This window comes from Scardinius erythrophthalmus (genome assembly GCF_964197995.2).
Source record: "Scardinius erythrophthalmus genome assembly, chromosome: 19".
NCBI lineage: Eukaryota > Metazoa > Chordata > Actinopteri > Cypriniformes > Leuciscidae > Scardinius > Scardinius erythrophthalmus.
In genome coordinates this window covers 10,531,524-10,544,599 of record NC_138239.1, presented here as the reverse complement: position 1 = coordinate 10,544,599, position 13,076 = coordinate 10,531,524, and the positions used below count along the sequence as shown (strand labels likewise).

At 35.1% G+C, this 13,076-nt stretch overlaps 1 protein-coding gene across 2 annotated transcripts in view; it reads right to left on the bottom strand.

The window, feature by feature from the left end:
• mboat2a (membrane bound O-acyltransferase domain containing 2a) overlaps window positions 1-13,076 on the bottom strand; it is a 58,034-nt gene that overhangs the window by 23,383 nt on the left and 21,575 nt on the right. The window contains exons 2-3 of one of the 2 annotated variants that reach the window (XM_081394528.1): window positions 5,772-5,917; window positions 1,588-1,665 (exon numbers count right to left, since the gene is read on the bottom strand). In XM_081394528.1, the coding sequence (XP_081250654.1) occupies window positions 1,588-1,665; window positions 5,772-5,917 (224 nt within the window). Of the gene's footprint in view, window positions 1-1,587; window positions 1,666-5,771; window positions 5,918-13,076 lie in introns of those variants that run through there. The other variant, XM_081394529.1, reaches the window with a different exon arrangement.

The window sequence follows — 13,076 nt, the reverse complement described above, 5'->3', positions numbered from 1 at the left end:
TACATCAACTAACAATTAACTAATTACTGATAAATAAGAAGAAACAAAATTATATATTTTTAAAAATCATACGTGTTTTTCACAGTAAATACGATCATTCATAGTTGAAAAAAAAACCAAAACAAATAGACAGTATTTTAGAGTAAAATTACATATAATAAAATGTTTTTAGTTTTTCTCCGTATATGTTAAGCTAACTTAGTTAACCAATTAACAGGTTTTTACTTTAGGTTTTCATTATTTTCTTTACAAATTACAAATATTTTTTACAGTGTACGTCATGTCATGATTTGTACTCGTGTGAAAAAATCTGATTAATGGATTTACATGTTCATGTCATTAACTTCACAAAGACATGTTTGGTAAGTAGGAATGCACTGATATTAAAATTCTAGCCGATACCAATAAGCCAATTTTTTTTTTTTTTATGTCACAGCCGATAACTGATAAATGGCAGATAAAATTAAAATTCTATACTATTGTGTTTGAATACATTATTATTATTTTTTTTAAACACTTAAATGCTGCAAGTGAATTTGAGCATCACAACATTACAGTATGAAAAAATCATATTAACATTTACATTTAACAGTATTATTATTATTATTATTGTAATGTTTTGTTTTTAAAGATGAATGCTTAATGAGTGTTAGAGGATGGCAAAGGGAAACAAAATGTAAAAATAAGAGAAATGAGAACAATTAAATAATTGATCATTTTGATAATTGATTGAACAATTGATTTTTGCTGGTTTTTATGATTTATGAGGTATTTATGAGGTAAATGTGAGGTGGTGCATTGAACCCAGAACATTCTACAGTATGCACTATACCTGCTCTGTGTGTTTAGTACACGTGGACAAACTCCTTGTATGATAATTATGCCGTTATGCAAACATCTGGGCAGAAGGCCGACGGTCAACTTGTCATAATGACCGTTTTAACTAGCCGAAGTTCACAAACCATGCTGGCAGGCCTTTTGGCTGGATGTTCAGAAGTATGTGCCAAGGTCAGGTGTCCTAGCACAGTTATCTAAATCTCTCAGATTTGGAATGATGTCCCTGTTATTCAGAAATACGTAATGAAATCATATGATCGTGTCAGTATTTTCCTTGTTTTTGTTGCCATGGCCTAGGATTCAGTACACATACACATTGGTTTTTAATAATAATCACTATCGAGCAGCACTGGTTATTTTTGGTACCGCCCTGAGCAGCAGTGCAAACCACATGGTCCAGCACATCCATTCATCTGACCTCAGATCAGAGGTAGCCGTCACTCAGCATACAACTTGTGGAAACAATGATAAAAACAGACGTTCACTCGTTGCCCCGGGTCTGTTTACTCAAAAGAATGAAATGGATGTGTGAGAGCGGCATCGATTACTCTTCAACAAACCAAACGCAGGATTATATGAATAACTCATAAGCATATTGTGAACTGGATGGCTTGATGACTGTGTCATGACACTGTTGAGAACACTGTTCCAATGCCATAAATAATACATTTTTGATTTGACATGAGATTGTTCCTGTTATTGAAAGCAGGGCCGTTTGATGGTGTAGGGAATTGTGAGGTCGGTACTCACTTGTGCATGTGTTCCACACCTGTGAAGATCATAACGCCGTAAGCAAGACCGCTCTGTACCAGAAAATGTAAGGCATACCTGAAATGAAGCACAAAGAGAAGAGGATAACAATAAAAGGAGTATGGACATAAAATTTGATTAAACTATGACAATCAGTTTGAACAGGACATAATTGTGTTTCTGAATAACATAAGACAGACAATCCCAAATAGCCCATGTACAAATCCCAGTAGATCAGCAGTTTCTGAAATACTCAGTCCAGCCCCGTCTGGTACCAACAACCATGCCACGTTCAAAGTTACTTAAAGGTCCCATTGCATGAAAATTTCACTTTTTTAAGGTTTTTTAACCTTAATATGAGTTTCCCTAGCCTGCCTATGGTCCCCCAGTAGCTAGACGTTTTGATGGGTGTAAACCAAGCCCTGGGTATTTTTGAGAAAATGAAAGCTCAGACGGGCGAATCTAGAAATCTTCCCCTTATGTCGACATAAGGACAATATACAGAAAGCGATCAAAGAACAATCTCTTTCCAATCACCCAGCGCGAGTTTATCTGGACACTTGCCAAAACTTGTTATGAAATCAATGACGCTGCACAAATTACAAATTGCAAATTACACTGCACAACGAAACTCTTACCTCATGTTTGCATTGTGAAATCAGAAACTGCGTTGCAATGATAAGATCTTCATTCACACGATCAACAGGCTGTCATTTGCTCAATGCTCATCACTGCAACCTTTTATGTGATGGGAATAGATCTAAATACTTAAAAAACTTCTCACGATTCGTTAATCTCGATAGCTGTAATAGTAAAAACGTATAATAGCTGTAATAGTAAAAGTATTCGAGAGAGTTCCACATGTAATGCTAGATATTTCATATGCAAGCATGTCAGCCAATCACAGCAGTGGCTGTTTACACTGAAGTCTCACAGCAGACACGCCCCTTCAAACAGAGCGTTCAAATCAGAGGCTAAAATCAGCCTAGGAAATATGCCTTTTATTTCTAAATTATAACAACTTTTGATCTAAAAACATACTAACATTATAAGGGCACCCCAGGAAACATTCTAAAATAATCCATGCAATGGGACCTTTAAATCACCTTTCTTCCCCATTCTGATGCTGTTTGAACTTCAGCAGATCGTCTTGATGATGTATACATGCCTAAATGCATTGAGTTGCTGCCATGTGATTGGATGATTAGATATTTGCTTTAACATGCTGTGCCATCCAGGGTGTTTCCTAGCATCCCCATGACCCTAAGCAAGACAAGTGGTCAAAGGAGTTGCTGAATGACTTTATTGCTACTTTCACTAAATAAAGTTAACAACTTAATCGATTATTTACATTGTCTACACTTTGTTCATTCAAATTGAAGTGTATAGCTTTGTCATGCCGCTTGCTCGCAGTGCATGTTTGGCTTTACGTCATCATATAGCAAATCCAAAATAACTCTAATTTGTGTGCACAACATGTCTTACAATGCTGAACCGCTGTAAAAAAAAACATGTTGCAAACAGAAATTTGTCACAAAATTTAGTAAACCTACATAAAAGGCTGTAATCGACACCATCCAACAGAAGAAACATCCATCTGGAATTGTTTGGATTGTGAAAAAAGTAGGCGGTCTGTACCAGAATAGAGCTAGAGCTATCTTAACTATTGGTACACAATGCCTTTGTAATAGGAAAAAGAGAATTTTATTTTGAGAGGTGAGGCAAGCAATTGCATTTCGTTGAAACAAAAGCTTTTTTATTTTATTTTTCAATAACATGTACTGATGAATCCCACACAATAACACCTGGAACTCACATTAAGAAAGTAAATGAACTGAATGAGCCTCTGCTGGACAGAGAAGGGTTCAGAGAGAAAAACATGTGATGATAGCACATCATCTCAATAGAACAGCTGCTGGGAAACCCCCTCACACACTGCCACACAAATAGAAAAGACATTTGCTTGATACAGTTGGTACTTACTACAATATGAGGAAAAAAAATGCATTCCAAAATGCGCAAGTACCACACATTAGCATCTTCTAGATCTTGGTAAACTTCTTCTTGCTGTCATGTTCATTGCATAAAGACTTCCTGTTTGATTTGGGTAGACTGACCTTTGCTCAGAGAGCTGTAATATACTGCTCCGTATGGTCAGATGTTTTACAATGCCGGCTTGAGCATGACTCCCACTAATGCAATTCATCACACTTTGACCTTGTGATAAATAAAGTGATTTGATTATGTAAATTTGGTCTGTCTTTATTTTAGTTAATGTTGAAACACTATCCGAGGTCTAAAAGTCTTATGCTTTTACTTTGCACTTTTCTTATTATTACAAAATGTGCCAGTATAAAGCATATCATCATCAGTACATACAAATACATGAAATGTATACATGAAAATAAAATAAAATAATTTGAGACACATAATATGAATTTCAGAATGTCTTAGTATTTGGTTTGAATAGGGTAAAATTTTAACTATAATACTAATAGATATCACCGTACTTTCCCAATAGATTAATCAAAATAAAATAAGACAATTGTTTTGTATTACAGGTTTTCTGAAATGTTATGTTTAAATATGCAAAATATTTAATTAAATAAATATGCACTAATTTCAAACATTATCAGAACAGAAATGTTAAAATTGGATAATGCCAGGATCAAAATTATGTTTCATCTGTTGACAGAGTTAAAGGTTTTTACAAAGGGGATTTCTTTTTATCATTCTATAAATGTGATCCTGGACCACAAAACCAGTCACATGGGTAATTTTTTTTAAATTGAGAATTATACATCATCTGAAAGCTGAATAAATAAGATTTCCATTGATGTATGGTTTGTTAAGGACAGGACGATATTTGGACGAGATACAACTATTTGAAAATCCGGAATCTGAGGGTGCAAAAAAATCGAAACATTGAGAAAATCTCCTTTAAAGTTGTCCATTTATGTTGGCGATTGTGCTGAATTCACTCACAAAAATAAATGTTTTATACATTTATGGTAATACATTTTTTCAAAATATCTTCATGGAACATGATCTTTATTTAACATCCTAATGATTTTTGGCATAAAAGAAAATTTTTGAAGACCTAGAGATTGGCATGGTTTTATTTCAGTTAGCCTAATAGCTGGTTTGATTTGCATTGAGAGATGATCTTATGGAAAGTACTCCATGCCAATCTCTAGGTATGGTGAAGGCTACGTGATGATGTGGGGCTATTTTAATTCCAAAGGCCAAGGGAACTTTATCAGGATGCATAGTATCCTGGCTCCATGAAGTAACTGTCCTTTAAAAATAAAAATCTGCCTGCCTCTATGGTAATTTAACATGGGGTGTCCAGACTTATGCACCCTGTATTTTAAGGAAGAACATGTATTTATTTACGATACATTATTCATTCACAAAGAAAATTGGTTGGATTTTTCCTAATTTTTTTAATTAAGGCATTAAGTTCAATTTCAAAAAGTGGATTTTTTATTCCTCTTTTTAGTCAACTTTAGCATGGGTGTCTAAACTTATGCATAGCACTGTATATTAAATCTTTAAACTAAGGAATGAAGAGGTTTTTTTTTTTTATCATTTTGTATTCAAACATTTGAAAAGCCCTTTGGAAAAGGTGGTTGCTTTTCCTTATTCATTTCATTAACTGCACAGTAACAATAAACTATTAAAGTCAACATTGAAAACACAAATAGTACCAATGCATACACGTTTTACCTGTTAACTAACGACTCCTTCCATGCATCTCAATGCAGCTTTTCTGTTATATTCAACTCTAATTTAATTTGGACTAACAAGCACAGCAGAGAAGTTGCATTTATGGTTCAGTCCTGACAAACCAAACCATTCCAAACCAAAACAGGCCTCCTTAAAAAATGGACAGATTTCTTACACTAATGGTGTTGTGTTGTAAACGTGTACAGATCAATAAAAAAAGGCCTACAAACTGCTCCATCAGAGCATCTCTCAAGTTTCCAGCATGCAGCGCACAGCGTAGCTTCTGAGGAGACTCTGGTCTTCTGCCAGCAGTCCATAGCCTCATTATAAATTGAATGGCTCGCTAACCGCCTATCAATGCTATGATATGCAATTCATAGATCCAAATGCATTTGCTATGGATCAAATGTGGATGGATCTGAGATATATTAGGGATTAAGCAGACAAACACTCACCATCCAAAGCAGAAGAGGGCCAAATAGAAGCCCAGCAGGGTGGCAACTACATGCCGGATGAAGGGGCTCGTCTTACTAGGGTGCAGGTAGAGTCTGAACCAGAAAGCCGTGACCAGGGCGAACAGCTGGCACACCACAAAGTTCACCTAATGAGAGACACAGAAGGTTAATTTTGAGGTGTTCAAGAAGAAAAGTCAGAAAGCAACACAACTTTCAATTAAACTCATCTTAATACAGACCAAATAAATTAGAAAGGTTCTTCAGATAAGCCTAGGTCTGTGACTTCAAAAAACTAAACTAAAATACACTATAGGATAGGAAAATCAAAACTAATCTCCATTTAATCTTCAAGTACATCTGGATCATGGCTTTAATGCTGAATTTAAACTATGTTGACATTAACACAAGATAAACGCATTTGTGAAAAGGGTAAAGTCATGTCAGTGGATGAGAAGAGGGAATTACATCATAACAAGCTTGCAATGTTCTCTTGGTTCAGAGCTGGGGGTCACTGTTTGGCTGCAGACTTTCAGCACTTAGTTCCTGCTAGTAAATGCCGTAGCTACAAAATTACGTGGTGAAAAAAAGCATCTTCCTTCATCAAAGGCATATACTACTTAATAGCAAAATGAGTACTTTCAGAAACCTCTCAGCCTTTGCAAGACACAATGTCCATTGAAATCATTGGATTTTATGACAAGAAAGTTTGGATTTTTCTTCATGCCAAACCACTGCAAAACTAATTCTAAAGCCCTATTTGCACGGGATAAGTATTACCTGGTGACCTCTAGTCATAATTGTAATTGTAATATTGTAATAATTGCGGAGGTTGTCTGTGATCTTAATCCCGTGCGAATCGGCATCTCTGTGATTTGGCGGGGTCGTAAGGTTTTTGTTTCCTGTGCACTTTTTTATCCATCTTTCATGAAGAATGGAGTGTTTTGAGAGTATTTGGGGTGCTGGGTCATATCGCTGTACACTATACGATAAAACGATACAATTTGCAGAAAGAGAAAGCTGAAAACCATCAGAAGAGCAAAAACAAAAAGAATGATTAGATGGAGATGGATGATATGTGGCGTTGCAGCATGGGGTAAGGAACATTCTTCTGTTTATGATACAGCTAGACCTATAATAACGACAAGACATTTCCAAACAATAGCCTATTGACATCATATCCGGGAGATAAGTCAGTAAATCCGAGTAAAATCGAAGGCTTCGCTTATCCCGTGCGAATGCGCCACACGAAGTCCCCAGATAATACTAATCCAATGTGAATAGGGCTTAAGTGATAAGAAAAGAAACAGCAAGTAGTTCACAAACCAATGAAAGTGTTTTATTTTACATGATGTCACTGTTTACTGTACAAAGTCACATCTGGACCTGAACGTTACAGTCTTCTGTGCTTTATACGGCTAATCTCGTAAAGTATGTACAGTTGGCTGCTGAGTTGAATCTTAAGTCTCTCGCTCTTTCTTTAATTTCAGGAATATTTTACTTGCGCAAGATTAGGTGGGTTAAAACTTTTTTTGTGAGCCATCCAATAACTTCATGAGTGCAATAGTCAAAACAATACAGCACCTGTATGGTGACACACTACACAGATGCAGAAACACTAGAGCTCAAGGTCCTGATGATAAATGAGGTATGCAAAGCAGTGAAATAAGCATTTCAATCCAAACCCTTCCTAAGCATCGCCATGTATTAATCAGGAGTTTCTCACTGATCGTGAGTAGCAAGTGGGTGAGAGCAGTGATATGCTTGTCCATTACCTAATGGACAGTTTATCTTAGCGCTAAAGCTGCTTTTCTGCCATTGTGGAAACTGATGAGGCGCTGGTTATGTTCGGGATGGGATGATAGATGCATACAGCTTACTGCAAAGTATATACTGGCCACGTACACTATAAAGTTTCTGAAATAACAACCACTGTTAAATACGGGCATGAATCCCCTAAATTATCGTTCTATGTGTATATGGAACGTGACTTAACAATAGCCTGTGTGCTTTAGGTATTCACTATGGCTATATTGACCAAAGTAATATTACAGCAACCAAAGCCTTTTTTAATCAGATCAGTATCGACAGAGGCGTTGTGTTTAGTATTGGAAGGCTGCTTCACAGAATAGCGCAATCCAGTTTATAGAGCTGCTAAAATATGGGTCACGATATTTTTGACTTGTAAAGCTTTTGGATTTATTTAGGTTTATTTTGGGCTTGATCTTGTTTGTGTTTTTTTCTGGCAACACGAATGAGTCAAGGCTCAAACCTCTTTCCCTGTTTGCACCGCACACACAGAAGACACATCTCTGATGTGCGTTTAAATACGTCATTGACAACTAGTTGCTCAGTTCTGTTCAGAAAAATATCCCATGGAAATAATCTAAAAAACTATTTTAAAAATATAGTATGCTACATTGTTGGCACATGACCTCACAATGAATTGCATGTTTAATTCAGAAAGTTTTCACCAGTTATCACATAGGAGATGTATACATTAATATCTTTAAGCATTTTTTTATTAACTTTTATCTAAAAATGCCTCCCGTTTTGGCAAATAATGAGTCAAGGAGATTTCGGTTCATTCATCACTCCTGAAATGGGAGGTCGATTCAAGAGCATTCCTTTGTGTGATTACACTAAAGCACATTTTGCTGAATATAGAAGGTCATACAGGTATTGTTTGTATATATGCATACAGAAAATATACATAGTCTGCAAAATACACATATTGCAAAAACAGAACGGGTTGCTATTTTTAATATATCCTCAGCTGTGGAGCAACACAGACACATTATATTTCTCCCTGCTGCTCAGTGGCCTTCTGTCTGGCTCTCTTGAGTGTGTGTGTGCTTGTGTGTCTGAGAGAGAAAGAGAGAGAGAGAGTGTGTGTGTGAGAAAGCAAGAGTGAGGTCATCTTTATGTGCCTGCTGCCATGCAAATGAGCCCCAGCTCAACAAAGATACAATCCGTCACCAGCTTAAAATAACTCCGCCTTCCCGACTCTGCACTGTTTTATTTATCGCTCACTCTCCATTCATTTTACTCTAGTTTAGTTCACTTATTCAATTTTACTTGACAGGGACAAATCATGTCCATTACAAAAAGCGTGGCCCATTCCATCCCAGTATCCATCTGAAACAAGGATGGGCTTGAGTTTTAATATCTTTCAGATATTTTACGCCGGTGATTGATTATGCTACTTGTGCTGTTTTCAAAACAAGCTTTCATTTCAATGGCAGATCATCCGACACATTTGTACTGTAGACAGACAATTTAAAAAAAAATAGAGACAGTGTGTTGCAAAAATCACGTCCCCATGCAGAATCCTCAAGGCATTTCATTGGCAGAGTAACTATATTCAGTGCCCGATCAGAAATGACAGAACATTGCTTTATGAAGCCTAAATGATTGAATTCAACATTTAATTATATTTTTTTGTGTTTTCAGAAATCCTTTAGTTAGTAAGCTAACAGCTATAGCCATTGAAAATGAATTTCAGATAATATCACCATATAGCTCAAAATAGTCAAATTAAATATTGAAATAACTTTTGTTCAGTGTCACTTAACAAGCTGCAGCTTTGCCAACAATTTAATAAATACATACATACATAAATAAATAAATAAAAATTCATAGGGGGGTACAATTCTGTCATGGACAACAACAGAGTATAACTTCAGTAGAAAAAGTGACAAAAATAAAATGCTCCTCCCTATTCTAAAAATGTGCTGGAAAGAAGACAATAGTATTCGGTTTAGCATAAAACCTTGGGGAATGTTACTGAAACTTCAATCAGAAGGCTTTTGTTTTGTTTCCACTGGTCTATTTCTGTCATTCCCTTGAGACACCTCTCATCCCCTCTGTCCCCTTCAGGTGCTTGTCACTTTCGTTCTGAATCTCCCTGTCTGAAATGTTTCAACTGCTGGAAACGTGTCCTTCCTTGAAAAGAAACCTCACACATCTCCTTAACGTTACAGGCAGTTATACTGTACAGAAAAAGCCATTGTTTCCCAGTCTGCTTAAACAGGTCAACGGTGTATGGCAAGCCGTTTTAACATTTAATCCTTAAAACCTACTAGTATCTATTTTCATGCTACTAGTACTTATTTTTTAGATACTAGTTTCTATTCCACTAGTACTTATTCATTAGCTACTAGTGCTTATTTTTTAGGTATTAGTGCCTATTTGTTAGATACTAGTACTTATTCCAATAGCATTTAATTGTACTGTTAAGAAAAAAATAGAACTAGTGCTTATTTTTTAGTTAGTAACATTTTAGATCAAAAATATCCTTACCTTAATAGATACTACTATTTAAATAATCATGCAAATACTATGTTGAATATTAATGAACCAACAACATATCACAGACAGAGATGACACAGGAAACGGACTGAATTACAGAAGGCCATTTTCAAAATAACAATATAATAATAGCCTAACCAAGGGGTTAAGGATGAGATTATGAAAATTATGCATGTAGATCTGCCTTTTACTCCCCTGTATTTTTTGCTTGAAGGAATACCCCAAGATTTTTGTAGTCAAGACCAGAGATATATTCTGCATGTCATCCTATTATGTGCACGAAAAACCATTACAGTTAATTGGATGAAACCACACCCACCCAAAATGAGTCAATGGAGAAAAAAACTTATATCTATTTATAGAATGGAACATATGACTGCCCAACTCCAACTGAAAATGGACACTTTCATACAAAGGTAGACACCGATTAGTATATATATATGGAGGCATTGAGGGTGAACTGAACTGATTGGTGTGAAACTTTTAATTATTCCCTGTGGTATAAAAAATAAAATAAAATTTTTTTTCAAATATATATATTTCTTCTTTCTTTTCTTTCATTCTACTATTGTATAATACTTTATGTATTTTCTTTTTCTTTTCTTTTTCTTTGGGCCACCGTGGTTGTCAAGGAATGTTTAGTTCGTTGTTGTCATTTGTTAAAATGTATAAAAAATTAAGTTAAAATAAATAAATAATAATAATAGCCTAACTTTTTAATGGTATTAGAGTAAAAAAAGATATAATGAATAGGCATATGTAATAGTGCATATATACTCTTATTTTGACATGACTCTCATTCTCAGATGGAGATTAATATTCCGAATGTTTGGTTGTAAGGAATTATGAATGCTCACCAAAAATCTCAATCTCTGGGTATTGCGGTTTTTTGGCTGGTGGGTATGAACCGGTTTTTGGATCTACTTAACTGTTGTTTGAATTTTATTATTGGCAGTTAAGTCTTTATTATAGCCTACAGTACATTCAAAACAATAAAAAATAAGAACTAGTATCTAATGAATAACTACTAGTATCTTTTAAAAAGGTACTAGTACCTAAAGAATAAGCATTAGTACTTAATGGAATAGATACTAGGATCTAAAAAATAAGTGTAGCATTAAAAATAGATACTAGTATGTTTTAAGGATTAAATGTTAAAACGGCTTGCCATAAACAGTGGGCCATAAACAATAGCTCATTGGCTGCTTCTTTGTATCCCCCACACTTTCTGTATCACAGGAAGCTTTGTTATTGGCAGGATAAATCTGGTGCGTGCACACACACACACACACACACACACACACACAACTGTAAGTAATTGTGGTTACTTAGGCAGATTTATTGAGATGATGCGCCTTTGCCATTTTTCTATTGTTACATTTCTAAGAGCTCTTTCATAATTGAAATGACATAAACCGGCGTTTGTGGTCACTTTAGAGGCATTAAAAAGAACCACAGAATTACACTCAATTAATCTGGGACATTAAATTCAAATTAAACATAACCTTTCTTTGCTCTAAAATTCACACGGTTCACTTTGCTCAAAAATTCACACAAAACAGAGAAGCGCTTGGTGGAAAATGTTTCTCTTGTTTTATCAACCAGAAAGCAAAAGCGAAAACTCTAAAGTTATAGCAATGCATGGTGAAACAAACATTGACAGTGTTTCCTGAACGATGCAAATGAGCATATACGCATCACCTAAAAGCACTCATTTGTCTCAAAATCATTCAGTACGATTTATGCATCAGCAAATCAAGCCAGTAAATAAACGATCAAGTTCACATTGTTTCTCTTCATAGCATGAAAATCATCTGCTATTTAAATTTTGATTAAATTATACAGAAAGCGATCAAAGAACGCTCCTTTTAGAATTCGTGAAGCTGTCGATCACACAGCGTGAGTTTATCTGGACACTTGCCAAAACTCCCGTTATGTAATCAATGACACTGTTACACTGCACAACGAAGCTCTTACTGTATTTACATTGTGTTTGCATTGTTATTTATGATGAAAGCATTTGTGAGTGTGCAGAAATCATGTTGCAATGATTTGATCATTACATTCACATGACCAACAGAGTGTCTGTCATCTGCTCAATGCTCATAACAGCAACATTTCATGAATATATCTAAATATAATGCTATTATCAACACTTTTCACGATTTGTAAATCTCGACAGCTGTAATGGTAAAAACGTAGTAAAAGTATTCGAGAGGGTTCCAAATATAATGCATATATATATATATATATATATATATATATATATATATATATATATATATATATATATATATATATATATATATATATATATATATATATATATATATATATATATATATATATATATATATATATATATATTTGTATATATATATATATATACAAAACAAAAGGTATTTTCGATGTGATTGGTTAGCCAATCACATCGAAAATACCTTTTGTTTTTCACAGAAGAAAGTAGGGTTGTCAAACCTAGCGGTAATACCAGTACCAGTCGATACTAAAAACAAAACAAAAAGTTAACAGTACCAGCATTGCTGCAGAACCGGTATTACAGACTGACATGTTCAGTAACCACTGATAGATGCTGTTTTCAAATGCTCTTGTTCGTGTTCGTTTGAGCGCTCCCTGACAGTCAAAGGTTTCTATTTACAGTGTGTTTTTACAAGCGTTGAGCATTGTAGCCAATCACAATCATATCTGTTGAGTGTGTGAACACAATGGCCTCACAGAAGTGCTAGTCAGTAAGTTAGTCAGAATCCACTTAACACTGCTGAAAACGCACAAGCTTTTGTTTTGTTCAACGCAAGCCGCGCATGTGCGAATCCTTTCATTATAACCAACAAAGAGTAATCTCGATGTAAATCAGAACAATTAAGACTGCTTTTTTTTTGTTATAACGGGAGTTTTCACAAGAGTTCGGAATTTGGTGAGCTTGTGCTTTAGAGATTGACAACCTTAGTGAATCTATAGTGAGGGTTCTTCTCTTTC